The following is a 26866-nucleotide window of genomic DNA, read 5'->3' as shown; positions in this document are numbered from 1 at the left end:
CAACAAATGTTTGTTTATTTAAGTGGTGCACAGGTCTAGGGCTTTTTTCAAGGCAAATAGTAAGAGATCAAGCTTCTAAAGATTACAAATCACTGTGTTTCTACTTAAAAGGTCACAAATTACATGTCCGAAGTGGTAATTCTCAAGACGACAACCTGACTCCACAAAGTCATCTTCATAATTTGAATCCGGCCCACTGCCAGACAGTAAAGTACCGATACAGCTCATATAGGCTATTATAACAGGACTAAGCAAGAACCTGACCATTGCTCTCTCTCAAGTTTTGATTCTCTCCAAATTTTTATTGACAATTATTTTCTCTTAATTATGTATGGTATGTTTGCATTTCAATATAGGGGTATTGCTGATTTTCATTTTGACTTAGCTGACTGGCTCATTGATTCTAGTTGTATCATGTGTAGCACCAATTACACTGCAAAGCTCCAGAAGTGTGAAGGGATGGTCTGACAATGACTCTCATGTATTAATGAGTGAATTAATGTGTAACTTAGTATGGGTAAATGATTGCTGAACCCTTTACTCAGATGTCCAGGGCGGTGAATGACTGGGTAGGGCTGATTTGGAGTACTACCTAACCAATCCAACATTAAGGTGAAAGAGCCAACATATATAATACATATATCAGACCCAATATTGCTTTTACCTATTTTGTGGCTCAACGAAATTACTGAACATGTTATAACTTTCACCACAGTGCCCTGCCACATAGTGATTCTGCAACCCTCTCAATTCATGTTAATATAAGGGACCATTACTAGTACGTTTTGTCAAGTGGTATAATTCATATCATATGTGTATGGTATTACTCTCATAGAAATTGTTATATTTCATTGTCACAGGTCAGACCCAATGTCACTGGTGGCAATCCGGGTAACCAAAGAGCTTCTGCATTATGCAGATGCAGCTGCCTATCACCTACTCTTGTTGATTTCATTAAAGCTTCTGTTGATGTCAGCACACTGCATGTTGGGTACCCATCATTGTTTTCTAATGCAGATAGATGTTCCATTATACGTTATTTCAGCATTCTAACTATGCTTCCCTATAAATCCTTAGGAACTTGCATACATCCACATTTACAACATATTTTGATAAAATTATTTTTCTGTATTACACTGAAACTGTTTGCACCCACTGACTCAATATTATCACACTACACAAATCCCAGAACTGCAGAAACCCACTGCCCCTCCCCTTAAACTCGGGTCAATAACTTTGTGTACTTTTCTAGAACTGAGACTTATAATGTTGGCAGAAGGGAGGAGTAACTACACCTAATTGAAGAGAAATAGAACATCCAACTTAGATCAGTTGTTAGGGGTATCAAACATGAAGGGAACTACCCACTTTCCTGATGGACTAATGTAATTTAGTTACTCCCTTTATGAACCACTAAACATATGGGTGTGACACTGTATAGTTTTGTCTCTCTTGTGATAACCTTAATATCTCACCACAAGTTAAATTCTTTTTATAACTGCATACTTGTATAAGCAAGTATCTGATAAATCGTTCCAAATTAAGTCGCTCTCCCAAAAAATACCTTCTACCAAATATTGTAAGTTGCTTATTTGTCAGTTAATTGTACATACAACAATATACAATGTATTGTATTTTTGTGCTCCAAAAGAAGCTAACTCTCACTGAATATTGTCATTTTTGACTTGTTAACATACACTAGTACATTTAGATCTTGCATGCATAAGTAGTACTGTATTCTCACTACACCAATTCTTTGATTATATTCAATATATGATATATTGGCTTACTTTGGAATTACCTTTCACTCAAATATAGACAACACCTATTCTTTCTTGACCCTCCTGTTCAAAACTCACATTATAATATTCATTTTGCCACATTGGCATTTCTAATTAATATTCACTTTCCTCTTCACAAGGGATCTAAACCTTATCTAAAGTAATCTTTTTTACTTCTACCACCTGGAGTTCACACCTATTGTACCAGACGGAATACATAGGGACACATTCTTTGCAGGGCTTTTTTTTATATAAATTTTTTTAACACTAAACCCCACCCCTTAACACTTGCATTACAATTGATACTCAAAGCATCAATAGTATTCCAACATCACACCATTCTTGCCATCATCTATATTTTGCTTATAATCTGAAAGGAAAAAACAAGGTGCCCATCCTATCTTAAACCCTCTATTTTTATCCTTGACTTGCTTCTCGTGAAATTCAATTATTACAATCCCAATCCATTTACAAGTCTCCAGTTTCAGTACACTATCTCTCTGGGTTGCTTCATGGGCCTGCGTTGACCTATCTGTGGGTTCCTCAAATCCATAATGGGATTCACTGATGACAGGTCCAACAAAGGCCTGCAAACTGTTGAAGGTTTTCTGAATCCAACTAAAGAATCCTTAAAAAAAAGAAAGAAAAGAGAACAAAGTCTGCAGGGGCTTGATGCTGTGGGGGTTGGGCATCCGCAGTAGGTTCGGCCAGGCCTAACGGCCAAAGCCCTCTATGCACAGCAAGGGCAAAAAGAGAGCTGCAGCAAGTTGGCCACCGGCCAGTCTCAGCAGTGAACCCATACAGCCATGTGCTGTGGGGGTTGGCTGCCTGCGGCGAGTTGGGCCAGTGCCTGGGTTAGAACATGATGTATATGGGTTATGAGGCCTGTTCAAAATGACTAGGTGTAAGCCACAGTTACTTTTTATTCTCACTGAACTCCCTAGGGCGGCATTTCAATATTTTCAGCCTGTGTTGTTGTGTAGTTCCCATTAATCCGTAGGACCCACATATTTGTGGACAACATAAACTTAGGGTAAGGTGCCTAGACCGATTCCAAGCAACCCCACAGGATATGGTGGCATAGAGACCAGCTAGTTCACAGTGCCACCGTAAGCCCCCCTAACATAAACAGGGAGCAAATCGTTTCTGGCAACCACTGAACATGACAATCCTGATCCCTCAGGGATCGTGTTAACAGATCAGAACCCTTCCGCTCAGTCACTCGTGCACTCTTGTTCTCGGGGAAATATACAGAGAATACAGAATGGGACGTTTTCAATATATTTATTGAAAAAAAGTTATTCTTGTGTAAAAAACATGTGCTACGATAATCAGTAGACAGAAGCAGATAAAAGTGATTACACGCACCAACGGAGTAAATAGCAGATATAGTTTCAACATGGTGCTAAGACAGTATGCAGTATGCAGGCGGGCATATATTACAAGGTAGTAATCAGGCGTACTCCTACTATGCAATGTCTAGAGCGTATATAGGTGTAAAGCCAAGAATCCCCCCACGGGATGATCCAACCCCATTACCTGGTGGGAGAAAAGGAGGACCCCATCTTGGTCACGAATTGGACACCCCTCATAGAGATGTCAGGCAGCTGTTCTTCAAAGCCACAGCATGCAGGGACCCTCGTTGTCCGCTGAAGTGCCTTCCCTGCCAACCCCGGAAATGCTTCTTTAATTATAATAAAAAGCATCCTTGCAATGTACACACAGGTTACCATTGTTGTGGATATGTAGATAGCCCTGTTGCCATGTGGATGAAGATAGAAATACATTTGTACATCATGCGTAATGGTCTTGTACTAAGTGTTCGAGGCTTCTTGATTATGTTGGGTGAAGCCAGATGTATAAGCGAAGCAGTTTTGGAGAAACTAATACAACATTGTCACGCACACCAATACGAGCAAAAGGTCACAGCAATAATTGTATTGTGCAGAAAAGAGGACAATGTAAGAAAATATGCAGCTCGGTCACATGGGCCTAACTCGGGCACATAACAGTGTGAAGTCAAAGAAGTATTGAAAAACATCCAAGGCAACATGTTAACTGTCCATTTAAAGAGGAGAGGGTTCTGGCACAAGAACCTTGATTGTTACTAGATTTAAAAAATCGAATTGGGGAGGAAGAAGATTGGTCATTGGCACAGCGAAGACAAGGAGTGAGCTACCCTCTCAATTTGTTCTGCTCCTGGACTGTCCGCATTTAGAAGGATGTGCAAACATTGCTATTCAGAAACTAGGCCCCTCCTTCTGTTTCCGGATTCCTCGGCGCTAGCGCCAGGACACCTTCTGGTAACAGTGTGCTTTATAACATTAACAATCCATAAGAAAATGTCTGATTATGAAGTTTCAAATAGTAGCCAGCTCATATCATACAATCAGCGAGGCAGCATTATGAACATATTATTCCAACCAAAGGGGGGATTGGAGGATGTCTGTGAATCAGTGATGTGGAAACGTTTGTGAAAATGCATATGATGAATAAAAAAATGATCATTTTTCTTCAATTATATTGATGAAAAGGCTCAAGTAATTGAAGAGGTAGAAGTGACGATGACTGGTAGCCAAAGCTTCAGTCAATTTTCTTAAAGAAAACATGGATGCCATTCTTAGAGCGAAGGACTATTTGAGGTATTACAATGGGAGGCTTGGATTCATCAGGCAGAATTTCAAACCGAAGCAGCGTCAAGGCCAGGGCTACTTTCATCTCGTTCATGGCAAAGTTCTGTCCAATGCAATTCCTGCGAAATTAAAAGATAAAAACAATATTATCTGTTTAATTAAGCAAATGCGATTTGTTTTCAGCTGCCTATCTTATAAACTGTTGTTTTTCAAGGAAATCAGTAATAATAAAAAAATAATCTTGGCAAAGGTGGGCGTTTTTATCAGTACTTCATCATTTTGGTAACGATAAGATCAGCAGGAAATTTCGATTTACTCTTTTCTACACAATTGTTACTTTTCAGATGGCGCTTGAGATCAGTGAAAATATAAATGTACTCCTATGTGTGTAGAATAACACCTGCACACAACAAGCATAGACTCAGTGACGGTGAAGCGCAGCAACTTAAATAGACAAATACAAGCACTTATTCCTTGTAGAACAGGTGCTATTTTTTGCATCCTTTACATATAGATATCCAGGAGATTGGAATTTAATAGTTGTGACAAAAAGCACCTTTTACAAGTTTTGCAATGGGGAACTATATGCAAGTTTTGGTGCATTTTGTATCAAAATCTGCAGGTTCCAGTATTTACAAGGACTTTTCACCCAGTAAATATCAACAGACATGACCTTCTGCTGGCTATCCGGAGAAAATTCTGAGATGGCGTCAACACCTGACCCACTCGTAATACAGGCCATAGTGTTACAAGCTGTACCTGTAACTAAGATGATCTTCCACGAAACATAAAAATTGCAATGTACCAAATGTGGATGAATGCAGTAGGTATGCAGACAGTTACTGCTATGATTGGTTCTTCCCACCACTAGACAGTGTGTAAACAATACAGAAAATGCACTGTTCACAGGTGTTCACAAGAATTGCACAGCAAGGGAGTTGAACTGACCTAATGTGTTTGCTAAAAAGGTCAAGAGTAGAGGGATATCATCAAAAAAGAACATCGACGAGTCGAATTCCAATAACTAGAAGTTAACATTGGACAAAATAGACTCCATCGAAATCGCTCACTAGAAAGGAGTGTGGTGGTTACAGTTAAGAACGCACCGCATGTGAATTTATATCAATGGCATCAAGATTGTTAATTTGCGAAGTGTCCCAAATTAGCCTTCTCCTTGCGCATGCAGCTTGTACTCAAACAGCCTCGACCCCCACCCCCTCACCACCATCACCCCACTATTCCTAGCCACATGTGGAGAGGTGTGGCTCACTGGTTAGAGGCGGCAGATCCGTAAGCAGAGAATCGGCCAGGGACCAGGGTTCAATTCCCGACGCGGCAGGGTCGTGGACCAGGGTCAAAACGGACTCGATAATTCTCGCCTCGGTACCTACTCTAACCAGGAACACACTCGGCAACTCTGGGCATTAGCTTGCCTCATCTCCACAACGGCCCCCCACATTCGCCGGGGATGCCTGGTTTCACCTTGGAGATACCCTGGAGGGACCATCTCACAGGGATAGCCAGGACGGGTTCCCCAGCGGTCTACAGCGCCAGGACGCCTCAGGGCAGCAGTGCGCTTTACAAGACACATACATTTACATTTACATGTCTGGCCACTTGGCTGGGAGTAGCTTTTCAAAGTCTTTTCTGCTGTTCAAGGGGGTGGAAGAAGAGAGTAATAGAGGAGTGTATTGTCATTTCATAACAAATGCACCCTGAATTCACACATGCAGGTCTTACAGAGATAACAACCAAAAGCACAACAAATATTCTTTCATTCTTAGGGAATGCAGGAAAAGGGTTGTAGGTTAAAGCAAATTCGGTAGCACTATGCAAGGGTAAAATAGCAGCAGAAGGTTTAAATGGCTTTATATAGTTAGACAATAACTGAGATGTTAAATTACGGGTGCATTACAGTTCAGAAAACTAAATAATAAGTAAGAAATTAAAGCTATCTTGGAATTAGAAACGCTCCACCGGAATAATTAAACTAAAAAAAAAAACAACATTTTTTTATCTTCTGTTATATTCAATCATTATTCGTACACATTAAGGGGACAAAGCAGGCCCAGGCCCCGGCCAGCAACATGATCACATCCTGAATCCAGAGCAGCCTCTCCTCGCCCCAGTCTCTGATGCCTGGCCCCCTCCCTTGGCAGCACTGGAGGCTGAGAGCAGAAATATAGCTGTGTATTGTTAGAGGGCTCAAGCAGGATCCGGAGACGCTCAGGTGCGTGACTAAAGCATTGCATTGGGGTGAAGATCACGCACTGAAATGCGTTAGTCTAACCCTCTATCCGTGACACCCGGCAAGGCTGCTGCCTGTCGTGTGATGGTTAAGTGTCTATAGTGTTATGAAGCCCAAACTGCTGCATTTAAACCTCCTTCAGAAGGACAGCTGTGGATTATTTTAAGAATCCCTACAGTCCAGTTTTCTCTGCATTCCTTGTAAATTAGATGGGTGATGGAAGAGATTGGCATTGATTTGTCCACTTTTAAAGCTCATGCCTGTAAGGGGGCTACGGCGTCCAGTGCATCAAGAACTACGGGAAGTTTGGACGACATGATGGAAACAGCAGATTGGTCATTTGACTCAACATTTAGGGCATTTTTTTTATTCTTTTTATATGTAATGTTACAGACAAGCTTTGAACTGTCATAATTTAGCTGTTGTTTACTGTAATAGAATGTAGAATCTCTTTCACTAAAGCGATTGTATTTAACACACAAAGGCAAGCATTCTCTCCCCCAAACACTCCGTTTTGGCTTGTTCTTTTCTTACTTGTTGAACTATTGTGGACCCACCCCTTAGATGAGGGGCATACCCGGATAGATATGGAATGTTGGAGCGCCTCAGGCCGCATCTGGTAACTCTGGCGCTCCAACATTCCAAGGTAAACTTCACTCTAACGTTCTAAGGCAGGGATGTACCAAAGAGGGACTGAAAGAGGGGTGGAACGGGTAGGTTGGAAGGAAAGGAACAATGAGAGGTAAGGGAGATACAAGCTAATAGTAAGGTGTAATATATATGTGAATTACAAGGCAGTATATTACAACAATATCCTTAGCCCCAAGAGGCATTTGCTTTTTGACCCCTCCCTCTCCCCAATCTTCAGAGAGAAGTGAAACAGGCATGTGTGTCTCATTCATCTTAATAATGAGTTAGGCTCACCTAAAATTAGACAGTTATGAGTTAGACACCTCAGTCAGAGGTACTCTCATCTCATGGATTATGTGTAGATGTGCAGTTTGTTAACCTGATCTCTGAAAGCAGCAGATACACACATCAATTGGTGTTTATAATGATGGTAATACTTGTATTTATTGTGTGCAATCAGTACACAAACTTTGTGTATTAAAATGCTGAGACCTGTAATTATTATTTAGGCAGATATAGTATGAAACAATATATTATTAGAAACCAAAGCATCTCATATCACACATCTGTACTACCTTCATGATAATTAGTTTAACTTCTCGCTAGCCTTTCTATCTAAACTATCATCAGCCTACCAATTATGGTATTGGCTGAATAATTAGCACTTTTTCTCACGATTTAACGGTAAGCATTTTTTTATCCCCATTTGCCGCAAAAAAGGTCTCAGATTTGGAGATGGATATGAGGTCTTTAATATTCTCCGCAAGAAACCCGTCTTCATGTCTGAACTTGCAAAATCTTTAGGTTTCTTTATACCTTTTTCCCCCCAATGACTCTCTATGGAGAAGGGACAGATAGTCGCTGAGCTCCTTCTTGTATTTGCATTACCGCATGAAGAATGGCTCGGTAAGAGACATACCTGAAAGTCACGCAATTGTACCAAAGACATTGTTCCTTCCACATTTGTTTTTTGTTCAGTCAGACAACCAAGCAATGTTGCTTAACAACAAGTAACTTTCTAACCATCACAATGGAAGTTTTCTTCTTTGCAGCACTTCTGTTCTTTTTGTTAGCACAACTAAAGTCAGCCTGTTTGTAAAATGATATGTCAATGGTGCACACTCTGTTAATACGATTCTGAATATTAGGTTCTTAGGTCCTAAGCCTTTCATGTACACACTTTAAAGGATTAGCGCAGCCCTGTTTATCATCCAGTTAGCATTTTCCACATTCATTTCACAGGTTTACTTAAGTTTGAGTTACCTTTTCTTCAAATAAATAAATGTGGGAGTGTGGCCTGCATGTAGACAGGTGATCAGAGATTCTTTCATAGTGAGAGAGCAATTGGAATGTTACTCTCCAGTAGTTTCTGTATGTTGACATCCTTGTTGGATTTATGTTTTATGGTTTTATTTGCTGCCTGAATTTTTAGAGTAGTTTCAATTATAAACGTTTCCCCTCCATGTCTTCAATAGAATCTAAACATCCTGTTGCATTAGGGAGGTAAATTCCATATTATGGTCAGAGCTAAAAAAGGTTTCAAAATTCTGGAAGGAGCAGAAAGCCTTTGCTCTTCCACAAAACTTTATTTAGTTTAAGAAACTGTAATCTTAAAATTAACGCCTCATGATAGCAGAAAGAAAAGAGCACTAAACAGTCATGGTAAGGAACACTTTTTTACCGGCCTTCAAGACAGTTGCCTGCTTTGAAATCCTCAAAATGAAAGCTGAAATGTCTCCAGTTTAAAAGTTACTTCTACTTGTGACCTACCTCAGATTATGTTTCTTGGTATCAGTACTGTCACTGTACCAATGCATATATTGAACAACTGTTTGATTACATTTGTATGTCTGTTATAACCACATTTTATACACATTGCTAATATATTGTAATGGTGTGATTGTATCTTGGGCTGCACTTTATAAAACCACAGTTTTATAAAGGCCTATCAGGTACAGAATACTTATTCAGAAGCAGAAAGTGATCCGATGCTGCCTCAACCTTGAAGTGGTAGTGTTATGTTGAAAGAATGTGCCTGAACAAGTTTGTGGCAATGCATTGTCAAGATGTCAAATGATTCTCATGCAAAGTATTACTATAGAATTCTTTGGTTAGTGAGTTTTACATTCTGTATGGAATGTGATGGTTTGGGTTGAGTGGGAGTTGCTTCTTTGTGTTTTTACAAGATAACAAGAACAAACCAAAGCTGCTATCAACACGACTTGTTTCCTCGACTCATTGGTACGCCACCTCTACAAAGTTTCTTAACAGTTTTTTTCTCATTCAGCATAACAGACGACCAGCAGCCCCAGCCTCCTTCCACAGCGATCATTTCTACTCTTCTACACAATGATCGTTCCTTCCTTCTCTAGAACCCCAAGACCTCATACAGTTCCACCCCAAGATTTCAAGCCCCAAGATACATATAATAGGTAGACACCAGACAAACTAAGAAAAACTACGACAACAAGACTTAGCTGGGGTCTGGGGTTAGGGAAGGGATGCCAGGGATTACATCTTATTGGTAGTAAAATGCAATTACTACCATCTACTGATTATGTTAGATGATTTGTGTTAGACCTGGTACCACTGGCGTGAGTCTCCCTTCCATTTTTTACTGATGACCTCCTCTGTTTTTTATCTGTTTGCTGGTTTAGAAGCTTTGGGCACTGTGCCACTGCTATTCAGTGCCACAGTGCAAGTGCTCCCTATGTTAAATTGATGTACTCCATGATTGGTTTATTTGATTTACTTGTCAGACCTTAGTATAGTGCACCATGTGTGACCAGGGCCTGCAAATCAAATACTGCTGGTGGACTTGCAGTACTGATTGTGCCACCCACAGGAGCAGCCTGTAAAGTGTGTCTCAGGCCTGCCATTGCAGAGCCTGTGTGCAGTCTTGTACTGCCATACTGACATGGTAAGTGCACATCAGACACCCCTAAGGTAGGCCCAAGGGCAGGGTGCATTGTAAGTATAAGGTAGGACATGCCCTGGTGTGTGTGGCATGTCCTAATAGTGAATTACAGCCCTTTTCGTTTTTCACTATTGCAAGGCTACCAGTCCCCATAGGCCAGAATGGGCAGTTTGATTATAAGACCTTATAATCCTAACTAACCTAGGGAACATGGTAGAAAGTCAAGTTTAGTATGCCTGAACTCAGAATGATAAAATACATCTTTTAGTGAAGTTGGTTTTAACATTCTGTGTTTGAAAATACCACTTTTAGAAAGTAGGTATTTTCTTACCTAACCATCCAGCCTGCATCTGCTAGCTTGTGTATTGGGTGTCTGGTTTTATGAGTGACAGGGGCTGGGGGATTCCAGGAGACAGGGTGAGGCATCACAGGGCTGAATAGACCTATCTGCATGTAGAGTGGTGGGAGAAGTAGCACCTGGGTCTGAATAGGGCTGTGCCTGCCTTCCACAATGCTGGCTACACCCCCAGTGGTATGTCTGAGGACCCTGGCCCACCCTGCCAAAGGAAAGAAGGAGTCCTTTAAACAAAGTGCTCCAGGACTGCATAGAACTGGTTTGGACTAGGTACAGGCCCCTCTGCCTTCAGACGACAAAGGATTTAGTAGTATAAATATAGGGACCCAGACCCCAAGACTTTAGATCACTTCTGGAACAACAAGACGAACCTCTGCCGAGGAGAAGAACCAAGGAAACTGTAGGAGTTGGACTGCCCCCCTGCCAGTGTGCTGTGTTGCTGTGTTGGCCTACAGTTGTGTCTTCAGTGCTAAGGAGAGGAGAAGGAACTTTTAAAGAACTTTCATCATCTTGCAGAATATTACTCCAAGGGCTTGAACTTGTGCTTGCCTCCTGCTGAAGTTTCAGGGACAAAAGACTTCACCACCAGCTCCCATCTGAATTTCCTTGCTGGAAATTCTGTCTGCAGAAGCCTGCTTGTCGCTGGGAGCTGGAAGCGTGACTCCACGAGAAGAAGCGTGTCGCAGTCGCAGCTGTTGCACCACCAGAGAAGCTTGCCTTCGTCAAAGCTGTTTACCGACGAATCATCGGAGAAGTGTGTCGTCGCCATCGCATCACCGGAGAAGCGGGTCGCAAGGCCTGTCGCGGCTCCAAAGTTACAGAGTTCGCCGCACGGCCGCCGGGCGGGCGTGCATCGTCTTCACATCAAGGGTGACATCTTATCGTATCGCACCGGATTGTCGCATCGCATCGAGGCGCCCTCTTGTCGCATCGTAACCGGAACGCAGTACGAGAATCAACGCATCACCTCCTCTCCAGTAAGGACCAAGACGCATCCCCTACTCTGCACAAGCATTGAGGTGTGATGCACCTTCTCCCCTGAAGCAAGGACCTGACGCATCTCCACCCCTGCGAACCTTTTGTTTGTTTTGCGTTACGCATCCAGGTACTTTTGTGAGAACTGTGTTGCATTTATCATCAACTTGAACTAAGTGACTTCTACCATCTTTAAGTCTATTTTAAGTATAGTACTGTGGATTTTTGTCGTTTGTGGTCTTGTGTTAAGTCTATATAAAGAGTACTTATTTTTATAAAACCTGTGTGGTGTCCATCTGTAGTGTTTTCACTGTATTACTGTATGTGTCCACAAATGCTTAACATACTGTCTCTGAGATAAGCCTGTATGCTCGTGCCAAGCTACCAAGGGCGTGAGCAGGGGTTATCCAGGAGTGTAATCCCCTTTCCCCGACTTAGAAGGAAGGGTCCCTATTTGGTCAACGGTACCTACCTCTGCCAACTAAAGACCCCCAGTTCTAACATTGGTGGTCAGCGGTGAGAATTTGGATTTGCATTTGTGACTCATATACATTAATTGGTGTACACTACTAGTGAGTGCAGACCAAACGCGACCACATACTTTTTTCTTAGAATTTGTTTTCCTTGGACTGTTATTTCCCCAGAGAACTTCTAATTCTTACAGCCATGAGCAGACCAGCATCCGTCGCATCTATGGATCTAGATTTTGAGGAAGAGAGGTTGGAAACCTACAATTTGAAACAGCTCAAGCATCTCTGCAAAAAACTGAAAGATGCTACCCCAGGCATTTCCAAAAGGATAACTACCAAAAGGCGCTGAGGACCTGGGTAGAAGCAAGAAATGCCCCTGAGCTGGTGGTGGAACCAGCTGGGGATGCGGATGGGCAGCTGGATAGGCCAGTGTTTCCAGCTAGGGAAGGGGTACCGTCCCCACCTGGCAGTAGCATCTCTTCCAAAGACCTGTCCCCCAGGGAGCTGGAAGACAGGGAGAGACCAGGGCGCACAGAATGGAGATGGCTAAGCTTAAGATGGAGGGTCAGAGGGAACTAAAGAATAACAGCTTGTCCTTGCAGAGAGAGAGAATGAGAATGGAGCATGAGAGGATGTTGAGGGAGTTAGAGATCAAGGCAAAGGGCTTAGAAATCAATCCCTCTGGTGGCAGCGCACCAACTGTGCCTTCAGAAGGCAGGGTATATATCCCCAAGGATGTCATCAAACATTTCCATAAGCATGAAGATATTGAGCAGTGGTTTGCAGCCTATGAGATAGCAATGTTGGCCCACCGGGTCCCTGAGAAGGATTGGAGAGCAGGGTTGTGGGCTCGCTATGTGAGTGAAGGGAGGGATACATTGCTAGACCTACCCAGTGAGAATAGGATGTCTTATGCCCACATGAAGGAAGCCCTGACGACAAGGTATGGTTTGACCCCAGAACTCTATAGACAGAGGTTCAGGAATTGTAAGAAGCTGGTGGCAACTACTTGGGTAGAATATGTATCTTTATTTTGCTGAGCTATGGATGGTTGGGTGAAGGGTAGCAAAGTGGATACTTTTGAAGCGCTCTATGATTGGGAGCACTTGTCTGCTAATTGTTTTCCAGAGCTACGCCAGCACTTTATTGATAGCAAGTTAACTAACCCTAGGAAGCTTGCTGAAGAGGTACCAGGGTCCACAAAGGTCATGTGGGAGACTCCGCCAAGGGTGGGCAGGGTCCCCAGCAGAAGAGTGGGGGGGACAAGGGTAAACAGAGGGAGTTCCAGAAAGGCCCCCAAAGTAATTCCCAAGGGAACCAAGGGAAGGGTTCCCAGTCTCCCCCTGAGAAGACGCAAGAGGCCCGACAGGTAAACCTGTTCAGAGGGGCCCCTACAAGTTCTTTACGTGTGGTCAAGTGGGCCACCGTTGGTATGATGCACAGTGTCCCATGAAGGATTCCAAAGCACCACCACGTGCACCACCCTGTCAGATGGCGAGTGTAGCCCCGGGGGAGGGGGTTGGGGGGGTAGATGGGTGCCCAAGGTGGGTGGGGTCCCGCAGAAATGTCCCTTGTCTCTTTCGGAGACTTTGAGATGGTCCCTAAGACCCAGCTGCCTGATAACACTAAGAAGGACAGGCAGTGGGTGACCATCATCGGCCAAAGGGTGGAAGCTCTAAGGGACACCGGGGCTAGTGTGACAGCTGTCAATTGCCAGTTGGTGTCCAAGGAGCAGGTTATCCCCCATGCATTCTTCCCTGTAGTTGCCGCGGACAACTCGCAGAGCCAGTGTGAGGTGGGGGGGGGGAGATGGGTGCCCAAGGTGGGTGGGGTCCCGCAGAAATGTCCCTTGTCTCTTTCGGAGACTTTGAGATGGTCCCTAAGACCCAGCTGCCTGATAACACTAAGAAGGACAGGCAGTGGGTGACCATCATCGGCCAAAGGGTGGAAGCTCTAAGGGACACCGGGGCTAGTGTGACAGCTGTCAATTGCCAGTTGGTGTCCAAGGAGCAGGTTATCCCCCATGCATTCTTCCCTGTAGTTGCCGCGGACAACTCGCAGAGCCAGTGTGAGGTGGCTCAAGTTCCCTTTGAGTGGAGTGAGGGTCTCGGGTACTCTTCAAGTACTGTGAGGCCAGCCATGCCTGTGGATTGTCTGTTGGGCAATGATTTAGAGAGCTCCCCTTGGGCTAAGTTGGAGAGAAGGTCTAATTGGAGATGTTGGGTCTGCCTGAGTGGGCGTGTGTGACCACTCGGTCTATGGCAGCCAGTAAGGGTGTTCAAGAGATCCTGGAGCCTGAAAGTATGGCCCGGGTACCTGCCTTAAAGAGAAGAGGTAGGGGGTGCAGAAAACCAGCCCCCATTGTTTCCACGGAGGCAGACCTTGAGGGGGATGCCCTGGAACCTACAGGGGAGCAAGATGCTGAACTGGGGGACCTGCCTGAGCTGACCCATTGGCAGCAAGAAGGAGGACCCTCCAGGGAGGAATTTTGTGCTGAACAGAGAAAGTGCCCTTCTCTTGTGGGTTTGCGGTGACAGGCTCCAACCCAGGCAGCAGGTGATCAGTCTGGATCACATTGGATCTACTGGGAGAACGACCTCCTGTATAGCAAGCCTAAGGTTGCTGAGCCTGGGTCAACCCGTGGGCTGGTGGTACCCCAGCACTTTAGAGTCTTCCTACTGGGGTTGGCTCATGATGTGCCTTTAGCTAGACATCTGGGGCAGGACAAGGCCTTTGAAAGGCTGGTCACCCACTTTTATTGGCCCCAGATTCAGAAGAGTTCAGACACTCATTGTAGGACTTGTCAAACTTGCCAGGCAAGTGGGAAAAGTGGAAGGAAGCAAAAGGCTCCTCTCCAACCTTTCCCTGTAGTCAGTTGCCCCTTTTAAGGGGTGGGCATTGACATTGTGGGGGCACTGGACCCCAAGACAGCCATGAGCAACAGGTTTATCCTGGTCTTGGCGGACCATGCTACCTGGTACCCGGAAGCCATGCCGCTCAGGACAGTGACGGCCCCAAGGTGAGACGTGCTCTGATAGGGATTTTCTCCCATGTGGGGTTCCCCAGAGAGGTGGTGTCAGGCCGTGGTACAAACTTCATATCTAATTACATGAAGTCCCTGTGGCAGGAGTGTGGTGTTACATACAAGCTCACCACTCCTTACCACCCCCAAGGTAATGGGCTGGTTGAGAGATTCAACCGGACCCTTAAAGGCATGATTATGGGTCTTGAGGAAACTATGAGACATAAATGGGACATCTTCTTGCCATGACTTCTTTTTGCTTACCGTGAGGTGCCACAGAAGTCCCTAGGGTTCAGTCCCTTTGAACTGCTGTATGGGCACCCGGTAAGAGGACCTTTGAGTCTGGTCAAGGAAGGCTGGGACCAATCTCCCAGGAAACCACCCCAGGATGTATACAGTTACATGCTGGCCTTCAGGAACCAGACTAGGCGATTCAAACAGCTCGCTCAGGCGAATCTGGAAGCCAGCCAGGAAGAAATGAAGCAGTGGTACGATCAGAAGGCCACTCTGATTGAGCTTCAACCTGGACAGAAAGTTTGGGTCATGGCCCCTGTAGAGCCTTGTGCGCTCCAGGAGAGGTGGACCGGACCATTTGAGGTGGTGGAGTGATGTCACCTATCTGGTGAACTTGCGGTCTCCAAAGAACCCCTTGCGGGTCCTGCATGTTAACCGCCTGAAGCCCCACTTAGAAAGGGCCAAAGTGGGCATGCTCCTAGCAACAGATGATGGAATGGAGAAGGAGACTGAGCCTCTCCTTGACCTCCTGTCTGCAACAGAGCAAGATGGGTCAGTGGATGGTGTCAGCCTTTCTGCCACACTGACCCCTGATCAGCAGCAATATTGTCGCCAACTGTTGGGACAATTCTCTGATTTGTTTTCCCTGGTTCCTGGTGTCACTTAGAAGCAATGGTCCCTATTTGGTCCAAGGTACATACCTCTGCCAACTAGAGACCCCCAGTTCTAACAATTTGAAATGTTATAATAATAGTAGTTTTATCCAACCTAAACTCCCAAGATGGAGTAAGAAAATTCTTGACTATGCCTGATTACAAATTGTGAAGGAATGGGGGAGTTTTGAGTTCTGGCCGAGCTAAAGCCATGAATACAATTTTCACCTTTTGGTCACAAGGTAGATCAAAACCAATTCTTATCCTCTTAATAACAAACTGTGTTCAAGGAGATTACTGCGGTTCTTCTTTATTCGAGACTAGGTCTTACGCCAAACTTGTTGCCATTGATCAGTAAAGTTTTCAGATTATATAAGTAGAACTGTATTTTACACTCACACACAAAAATAGACTAAGTCGTAGTCACTAATGAGGCAAGGCTCAATTGGTCTTACACAAACAAGTTAAAGATTGCTTTGAGTACTCAATAGTTGTCACCCAAACAAGTTTAAGATCTCCTTATAGCGATAGGCCTTCTTGTAAAATTTTAAGAGAAAGTTTTTCTGGAAGACCTACACTATTTGTATCCATCAATTTCTCCTACCTGAAATTGTCTAGGTTACGCAGGAAAATACCTCTTCAAGGTGTTATCACCACTGTTGATATCTGCATGAACTGGCAGTTTATTTTTAGATGGGGTTTCCTTATATAGGATGGCCCCACCAAATATGGTTGTAAACTCTCGCGATTACTGAAATCCCATGAGATTTTGGTCTGAGGATAAATACTCAAAACAATTTTGCAAAGTCAAGTCAAAAATATGCTGGGCAAGTTCCTGGCGTGGGTTTTGGGTGTGGGTCTGAGTTTGGTCAGTCACCAGTTGGAGTCCCATGGTGAAGTATTCTTGCCAAAGATCAGTACTTCTGTCTTCTTCGTGTTGAGATTGAGTTTAGTTGGCTTTCATCCAGTTAGCAACTTCGGTTATGCAGGTGGTGAGCTTTTTTCTTGTGTTGGGTATCTTTTCTGAGAGGAAGAATATGAGTTGTGTGTCATCTGCATAGGAGAAGATGTTGATGTCATGTGTCAGATGACATTAGCCAGAGTGATCATGTATGTGTTGAAGAGGGTGGGTCTGAGCAATGAGCCTTGAGGGACTCTACTGAGGGCTTCAGGGTGCTACCGAAGAGTATGGTGCCAGGCTGACAGCTTGTGTTCTATCAGTTAAGAAGGGGCAGATCGAGTGGACAACGAATCCTTGGATGCCAACCTCATGCTGGTGCCTGATGAGGATGGTGTGTGAGACAGTGTCAAATGCTGCAGAGGTCCAGGAGAATGAGGGCTACCATGTCTCCATTGTCAAGGACCATGCAGATGTTTATTGTGGCAGCAATGAGTGCTGTTTCTGTACTGTAGTTGGACTTGAACCCAGACTGCCTGGCATCAAGGAGCTGGTGGTTGCTGAGGTGGTCAGTGAGGAGTCAGGAGATTAGTTTCTCTGAGACCTTCAACGGGTATGGTAAGAGGGAAATGGGTCTGTAGTTACAATGTGTGTCTGGATCAGGTGATGGTTTCTTGAGCAGGTGCATGATGGTGGCATGTTTCCAGGTGTCTGAGAATGTGACTGAGTTCATGGAGGGATTGAGGATGGGTGTTGGTGCTCACTGATTGAAAGGAGTCCTTTGGTGAAGGTGTGACAACAGGAAAAGTCAGATGGAACCCCCCTTGACAGCAGTGACCGCAGCCAACGAGGTTAGGGTTCATTCATTGCCTGTGATAGAACGTTCAGTGGCTATAGTATTGGGGTTTGGTTGAGGGTCAAAGTTGCTGTATATTGAGGGGATTTTCTTACAGAAGAATTTGAAGAGCTTGTTGCAAAGGTCTTGTGAGTGAGTGATGTTGCTGGAGGTGGCAGGAGTTGAGGTGATATCTTTGATGATGGCAAAGATTTCCTTACTATTGTTAGTGCTGACATAGATGTGATCTGCAAGGGCTGTGCACTTGGTGTTTTGCATCTGCTGGTGGTTACGTCTTAGGGTTAATTTGAAGATGTCTTTATCTGTGGCATCTTGACCTGTTCTCCATTTGCGCTCCAACTGCTTGCAGTAGCATTTTGTCAGCCTGAGTTCTTCCTCTGTCTACCACTGGCCTGTGGTTGGGCTCTTGCCTCTGGGTTGCACTTGAGGGGAGCAAAGGTGCTGGCAGATGCATGGATCCAGCTGTTGAGGTACCTGATGGCTTTCAGCAAGTGACTATTGTGGTTGGGCCAATGATCGGAGAGGTAGGAAGCCCACTCCTCTTCTGAGATGCTTTTCCAGCTCCGGTGGGCAGTTCCTGTGGTGACATGTCTGTGAGGGTGAGGGATGAGTATACTAACACTCACAAGGACCTCGTCTGTCCTGGTCATAGTTGCTGGCTTGGCGACTGTGATGCTGCTGATTGACGAGAAAATTGGGTCGAACAGGTGTCCGATGGTGAGGGTGGGTTCGGTAACATAATGGGTGTGGCCAAGGTTTACTTGATTTTCTAGAAGTGGCATAGAGTTTGGGTTGGTGCAGTCTTCTAGGTGAAGGTTAAGGGCTTCGAGGAGGATGAAGATGCTGGCTTTCATGATGTGGGGTGCGATGAAGTCTGTGATGTCGCTGACAAATTTGGAGTGGGGTCCAGGTGGTCTACATATGAATGTTCCACCCAGGGAGATATTGGCTGTTGTGTATAGTGAATCTGAGGTGTTCCATGTAGCTGGTGGGGGTGGACACGTAGGCAGTGAAACTGATACTATCTTTGAATATGACGGCAAATTCATCTCTGGGCTTGTGCGGACGGTCTTTCCTAAAAAGCTTGTAGCCAGCATGGATGGTGGTAGCAATGTCCGGTGCTGAGGCTGGATATACCCATATTTCTGTGAGAAAGAGCAGGTCCAGAGCATGGTGGAGCAGTAGGTCCAATATCTCTGTGGCATATTTGGTGTGAGCGAATGGGGTGCGGTTGATTCCTGAGTGGTACGTGTAGGGCGCGAGAAAGCACATTAATACTTGAGGGGGGCACAAGTGAATGCTCCTTTCAGTTGTGTGGTGTGGTATGGCTTCAGCGCAGCGAGCAGCACCCGGGCATAACAGCATGGAGGAGCGCAACAGGGTATCAGCGGTATGGGAAGAACCAGGGTTCCTGGGGCACAGCGCGGTCCAGCTAAGATGGGCGCAGATGGACCTGTCTTTGGTGAGCCCTTGCAACCGACACTAAGTAGTCTTATGAGGAGAGCAAGGTACGGTGGGTGTATAACCAGTGATGTGACTTCCTGTGCAGATGGATGAAGGGAAATTAAGTCCTCATGCTTTGTTTCTTCTTTGAAAGAGTTTATGGCGGGAAACCAGTGATGTCATTTCCTGGGCAGATGGATGATGGGAATCTGCACTCTACAAACAATGAACAGTATAGGAATCTCAGCCAGTTAAATACAATCACTATGCAATCAACTTTCATATGTCAATGATAAAATTACCACACATTAGACTAGTCAGTATTAACTCCTATAATTGGCAGTGACTATATCACTATTACCAAGCTGCCTACGTATTCAAATTACCATTACAAAGTTGTTGATGTCTTATCGTCAAATACATCTCAACCCAAACATTTTCCCCAACACTTCTGTTTGGTTTCCACTGTTGATAGGGAGCGTAATATGCTGTCATTGCTTGCTCTGTGATATGTGACAGGGTCACCTTGAATTCTTCAAGTTGTATTTTCTACCTGCATACACTTGTATTATGTCACTCCCCAACTAACTCACTGTAAGCCCAACAATAATGTTCCAACCCTGGACATACCACATGTCCATTATGCCTGCCCTCTGGACCCCCGCCCATAAGTAACTGTTACTTTTCAAGCTCTCCTGCTATCACGACTCTATGCCTCTACGAGCTCAAAAGATAAATGTACTGATTAATGAGCGGGAGCAGCAAGACTCACCCATCTCTGAAGTTACTAGTGGCAAGAGTTGAGAACACAATAGCACCAGGATAAAGGATAAACTATCATCCTGCGAAGCACAGGAGCAATACACCAGTTGTACACTTGCCATTGACAGCAGACTTATCCTTAGAACAGCTTTTTCTCCCCTCAAAAGCGCCCTACACACCGACCCTTCATCTAGTAAACTCACAATTGCAGACATGAGCCGGTCTACCAAAAAGTAGCTTGCCAAGAGGCCAAATAATAGGCGGCCATTGTGCTATAAAATATTCCCTGAGCTCTCTATGAAACATGCATGCTCATGAGAAAGGAGCCCCAGGATAATTAAACAGAGACACTGGTGCAGGTAGGTATAGAAGCAGGCAACCCAGGAGAGGTACAGTCTAAGCCCAGGGTAGTGTAGAGCAAACCACAACTACCAGGATGACTCCCTGCTTTGACTCATCAAGTCAAGAAATTAAAATCCCTACTCTTGAGTAAAACAGATGTCTAACCCAGCTGCTTGCATCTGAATCATAGCAATGCAATCAGCCCTGCTCACAACAAGCTAACCAAAATCCTCACTAACACCTAGGAATGTACAGTCACATCCCATAAAGCATGAGTGCCATAAGACAGCAAGCAGACTGAATTAGCAGCAGACACAGGTTAGGTGGAGGATCAAACAGCCTTCACCATCTGTGATACACCCAGAGAGCAGCCTTTGAAAACCCCTCGCTTTCACACGTTTTGCCTGCAGATCCAACATCCTCTAGAACACAACCACAGAGAAAAACCAACACCAAAAATACAACCATTCTAACAAAGCTGACCATCATCTGTCCATGGAAACCCCGCTGATGACCCTCCGTGAGCAAACCCACTAATGCAGATATATGTGTTTGCATCGACCAGAAGTAAGGGGCCAAGTGTTTTGCAAAGGTGCTGAACATGAAACCTGTGTAGACTATAACAGCCTAACATACTTAGGACAACAAAATGTATTACAATTACCACACTGGTAGGGTACCAGTGCACTAAGAGCATAGCACCGAGCAGTATTCCTGTTACCCACAAATATTGCTGTATTCATACAAAGGACAATGTTTGCATGCCTTTTAGTACTACTGGACATAAACGCAGGTTCTAATACAGTGTATCACACTGTTCTCTGTAGCATCCGGATGGGTACAGATCTTCCTTGAGGTTCACATGCAGCCAAGTTAACCAGTCAAAGCAAATTAAACAGGAGCGTTTATCTGACTCACACTGGGTATTATTTGGAGTTCTGGCGGAAGCTGTTCTGTGGTTGCATTGAATATACCTATAAACCCACAAACATAGGTCACATCATAATTGCAAATCCCCATCCTAAAAAGGAAGCTTTTCCCCGTGTAAGGGAACCTGCTTTATCCTTCTCTTCCTTCATTCTCATAATCCATCCATTACAGAATGACTTCTTGGCCACTTTGGTTCTATAACAGCCCAGGGGTACCCACACAGCCACAGTCTCCTGTGAATGACTGAATGTTGCAATGAAGTATCTGTTGAATGTAAAACTGAAGCCAGGGAGAGAGATACTGATTTCAAGGTAACCTAAGGAACAGAAGACAAGTAGATGGTTGGCTGCTAAAGCCAAACGATAAGAGGGGTAACCCTTCTGTAAAACAGTGTTACCTTAACAAATAAATATTTCCAGAGTCCAGAGTACTAGAAGAATTTTAAAAGGGATACTGTACCTTGATCCAGCAGCAAACGGCACAAACGCATGAGAGTGACGATCAGAGTTCTCAGGAGCAAACCGAAAGGGGTCAAACACCTGAAAAACAATACAGGAAACCAAAGGTAAATGGTATAGGAGCACTTAAAGAAAGGAGGTACCTGCTACTCAAATGACAAAAGAGCATGAGATAACATAGTATAGGTAGCATACGATAACACAGGGATATACAATAGCTAAAATGTTTATTCTGGGAATCAAGGGCATGCCATGTGCTAAACTTTAACATTATGTTTCAAACGACTTTTGAATGTGCATGTTATCTAATCTGCATGGTAAAAGCACAAAAACAGATTCTGCAAACTAGGGATGTCTCCTTCTTGCCCTACATGCCTGTGCCTGCTATTGCCTCTGTTTGTTTTATTTTATCAGGTGCCTTTCAGACAGTGATCGAGAGGAGGTAAAAGGATTGTTTGGAAAGCAGAGCTCATGTCTTGGATTGAGACTGGATGAGTCACTGACCAGCCCGTAATATCGGTTCCATCAAACAGCATTCTACCATTCAAGGCAGCAAGAGGCAAGTAATAGCTCATGTGGCATCACAGAGAAACTCTTGAAGGAATGTACTGAGGATACAACCAGGTGCCCCAGTAATCCATCTGGCACCCACTACTGAGAGCTTTTCAGTCACTCTTTGTTCTTCACAAATTCTTTGTAGAGAGGAGCACTCAGAAAAGTACTAAAGGGCACCATACGATTCTAGGGAGTAGTGTGTACTTAGTCTCAATTAGTCATACAAATGCACAGGCGAATAGGAGAGGGCATGTGTGGGTGTTCTCTGATATCAGTGTACCAATAAGATTACTCCAGAATCAATGTAGTAAGACGAGGAGAAGCCAGGTACCCCCTCTAGCATCAGTGTACATTTAGGACTGCACTAGAATCACTGTAGTGACTTAAGGAGTCCCTGGGTGCCCCCTCTAATTACTAGTGTACCTCTAGGACTACTCCAGGATCACTGTAGGGAGACAAGAGGTGTCTAGGTGGCCTCATCTGTTACCAGTGTACCACTAGGACTACTCCAGAATCACTGGAGGGAGACAAGGGGTGCCTAGGTGGTCTTTTCTGATCCCAGTGTACCTCTAGAACTACTCCAGAATTACTGCAGCGAGTCAAGGGGTACCTAGGTGGCCTCATTTGTTATCAATGCACATCCAACGTTTCTCCAGAATTCCCATAGCGAGTCAAGTAGTACAGACAGACAATGGGGGGAGGGGTCAAATAAGCATGTTTCTAGCTTTTGTTTCTTCAGGGCTCTTTGACAATACGTTTGGCACACAGAATGTGGGTGCAGAGCTTAGGACATCAGTCTCTGGACTCAGCACTGTGGATGGATCATAGGGGATCTCTTGGTGTATGGTGCATGAAACAGAAGAGCTGGGAGTGGACATTTAAAGAGAGGATTAACGCCTTGTGCATCTTTTTGCCTAGCACACACTGCCAACCAAACTACCTAAAATCTTTTGTAAAAAAATAATTTAGGAAAGGGATTTGAAAATATGACTTGGGAATGAAATTTTGTGCATGGGACTCTGGGGGTTGAAGGGAGGGACATATAAGGGGCAAACTAGAGCTCCAAGGTACTTGCATCACAGAACTCAATGCAGCGCTTGGGGCATCAGGCTATAGGTAGTAACTTGGGAATATGACATGGTATGTGGGGTGCAGATAGATCTGGCTTGGGATCCACAGCCCTGGTCAATGTACTTGGTACGCTGGGTCCTGGAACTAAGGAAGATGATTCAGGGAACACGACTTGAGGCACTGAATTTAGGGCCTGGAGATTGGGGCATGGACATATGGTGAGATGTGGGAATGGGACGTGGAGCACATCTCTGTTCCTAATGTGCTGAGCCAGATTCCATGAATTTCTCTGGTGTTTACAGAGAACCGCCAATGTGGATTTAGGTTTCATCAGAGGGTGAAATCACTTTGGTGGTCTCTCCTTCTAGAGGACAAGTTGCTCTCCTCTGTATGTGGGTAGTATTTGTATAGAGATTAAATGATTGAAGGAATGCTGAACAATGTCAAAAACTCACCCTCAGTACAGAGATCTGGGCCTAAAACCATTGTTTTATTGCTCAACTCACCATTTCATATCAGTCTTGACTTTGCTCCCCATGCGAACAGTCAAGCCCGAACTGCCAGGCCAAGTCCTCCCTGGACCGGACACAAGCATTCCACTTTTCAATTGGTCTTTTTCCATTTGTCACCCCATGTAGGAAAGGGATGCCCAGACATGAGTCCCATGCTCGCAATGCCACTGGATTTAACATATCATGGTTGATGAGGGGTGATACTCTGAAATCGGTCCTAGGATGCTTTTTGCCGGTCCAGGAAGGACCTAGCCTGGCAGTTTGGGCTGGACTGATCCCATGGGGTGCAGGGTCAAGATTGATTTGCATATGGCTGGGTCCAAACTGGGGTGGCGTGGTGAGCAAATAAACAATGAATTTAGGCACGGACCTCAGACTGGGGGTGAGTGTTTAACACTGTTCAGCATTCCGTCCTTCATTTGTTCTTTTGCATTTGTTGCCCTAAGTGGGACGGGTATGCCCAGACTGGGGCACCCTGCTCACCAGGCCACGCTATCCTAGCTGATGGGGGGAGGAGGATGATAGCCAAAGCTGGTCCAAGAATGCTTGTTTCTGGCCCAGCGAGGACCTGGCACGGCAGCTGGGGCTGGACTGTTCCCATTGGGAGCAGGGTCAAGACTGATTTGCATATGGCTTAGTCCAACCTGGGGTGGTGAGCAAAGAAACAATGGAATTAGGCCCAGATCTCTGACTGGGGTTACGTGTTAAACACTTTTCAGCATCAATTGCTCCTTTTGGTATTTGTAATGCACAATCCTAGCCAGAAGGTAGAAAACGGCTGAAAAACGACAACAGCAAAGATAAAGGCTACGTGCATCTTTGCCTTCGACATACCAATTTGCATGTTTGGGAGGACCTTTACATTTCTCTACCGGAAACACAGAAAAGCACCCAAAAAGGGGGATACACCGACATCTTTCATCAATCTAGCACAAGACCCAAGCAGTTTGGGCTGCAATAATAACATTCACTTCTGAAGAAAACAATAAATTATGTAATTATAATATGAACAGAATTACTGTACCTCTGGGTCCGTCCATACGGTGGGGTTTCTATGAATGCTATAAATGCTTACAAATGTAAGAAATCCTGCAAAAAAAAAAAAAAAAAGATACTTAATACATGTATCTAACTATTGAACGTAATCACATTTTCGAGCGTATGATTGACAGGAATGTGACAGAAAGGCAGTGTTGCATTCCAGTACATGTCACCATTTAGGACTCAACCAAACAGTCCACAAATGTGGATGAGATCTCTCCTCACACAAGTGAAATTCTGATGAGGATATGCAATTGCTCGGATCACCAATTCCACTTTTACCCATGGGCAGGTTATATTGTTGGGTATAACTTCCAGATGGCTGGGGATTAAAAGAAACCCTCCATTGATTACATACTGTAGAGTGTATTAAGGCACTGCAATCAGATTTGCTTTGAAACTATATGTACACTGTAATTTGGGTGGTGCTTAATTTGTACCAGTGCTTGCCAGTGCTGTGCACTGCCACTCATATTTTAGAACCTGCACAATGTTTTGCAGAGGTAAGCCAGAGGCAGTCACTCAGAGGTTCAACAAGTGATTCCACAGAAATAGAGAGAATGCCATGACAGACTGACGCACCTCCCCAATTGATTGAGTCAATCAGATACGTCAAGGAACAATTTAGGAGATCATGCATGCTTACACGCACTTGCCCCTCTGTTTAGCCCCTCCCATGTCTCTGTACATTGACCAATTGCCCTTGAAGCGGCAATAGACTGCCTGGACCGACAGTCCGGCACTGTTCCTCTAACTGGGCCTCTTTCATTGCTTAGAAGCACCTGGGCCATGTGACCAACCACATCAATGAGCGGTCCCCGTGAGTTACGATTCGCACGAGTGCCAGCCTATGAGTGACCAGCATGACTTGCTCTGCTTACCTGGGGCTGCACCTGAAGCCCGTGTCCACTCACTCTTCCCGCTGTGCTGGGACTCAGTCCCCCAGCGGACATCGCTGTTGCTTCAGAGGGAGGAGCCTATTGCTCGCACAAAGGCACCAACAGACTCCCGCAGCACGGGACACTGTGCTGACCTGGGGCTGCACCTCAAGCCCATGTTCACTTGCTCTTCCCGCTGTGCTGGGGTGGGACTCAGTCCCTGAGCTGATAGCGCTGCTGCTTCTGAGGGAGGAGCCTCCTGCTTGCACAAAGGCACCAACAGACTCCCACAGCGGGGGATGCTCTGCTTACCTAGGGTTGCACCTGAAGCCCGGGTCCACTCGCTCTTCCCGCTGTGCTGGGGTGGGACTCATTCCCCCAGCTGACGTTGCTGCTGCTTTGGAGGGAGGAGCCTCCTGTTCGCCCAAAGGCACCAACAGACTCTCACAGCAGGGGATGCTCTGCTTACCTAGGGTTGCACCTGAAGCCCGGGTCCACTCGCTCTTCCCGCTGTGCTGGGGTGGGACTCAGTCCCCCAGCTGACATTGCTGCTGCTTCGGAGGGAGGAGCCTCCTGCTTGCACAAAGGCACCAACATGCTCCCGCAGCGCGGGACGCTCTGCTTAACTGGGGCTGCACCTGAAGCCCGTGTCCACTCACTCTTCCCGCTGTGCTGGGGTGGGACTCTGTCCCCCAGCTGACATCGTTGCCACTTCAGAGGGAGGAGCCTCCATCTCGCACAAAGGCACCAACAGGCTCCCGCAGCACGGGACGCGTGCAGGCGCATCCGGCCTCACCAGGGCAAAACCCGGGCCAAGGGTGGGCCCGTCTGCACCCGACAATGGCCGGACGAGGCTGGGCTGGGCCCCTCCTCTTCAGCTCTTCCCTTTCGGGATCAAATTGGTCCCTGGACTCGACCTAGGCTGAGATCCCAAAACACGAGAACAGGCAGGTCTGTGTATTTTTTTACTCAATTAGTAAGCAGTGAGGCATAGACTATGGGCAAACGTAAATTAGCCCAGACAACTGGGAAGGGGGTTCCAAAGCCAGTATCCTCTACCAAAGCAATCACTAACTATTTAACTAATGCCATGGGTTTACTGAATAATGAAATCACTAATGCAGAGGAAATACTGGCTGCGACTCTATCTGCCCTACATAATGCAATGGCTAAAGCTGATGAGTTCATTTTTGATGTGGACC

General features: G+C 45.2%; 1 protein-coding gene across 1 annotated transcript in view; it reads right to left on the bottom strand.

The window, feature by feature from the left end:
- Positions 1-3049: 3049 nt before the first annotated feature.
- Positions 3050-26866, bottom strand: part of LOC146835031 (cytochrome P450 4B1-like) — a 268573-nt gene continuing 244756 nt past the window's right edge. The window contains exons 10-12 of the mRNA XM_085602692.1: positions 24770-24834; positions 21609-21688; positions 3050-4533 (exon numbers count right to left, since the gene is read on the bottom strand). Coding sequence (XP_085458818.1) covers positions 4365-4533; positions 21609-21688; positions 24770-24834 — 314 coding nt within the window. The 3' untranslated portion in view covers positions 3050-4364. The remainder of the gene's footprint in view (positions 4534-21608; positions 21689-24769; positions 24835-26866) is intronic.

This window comes from Triturus cristatus, chromosome 4_2 (genome assembly GCF_964204655.1).
Source record: "Triturus cristatus chromosome 4_2, aTriCri1.1, whole genome shotgun sequence".
NCBI lineage: Eukaryota > Metazoa > Chordata > Amphibia > Caudata > Salamandridae > Triturus > Triturus cristatus.
Note: the sequence above shows the minus strand (reverse complement) of the source record. Positions and strands in the feature narration are given on the sequence as shown.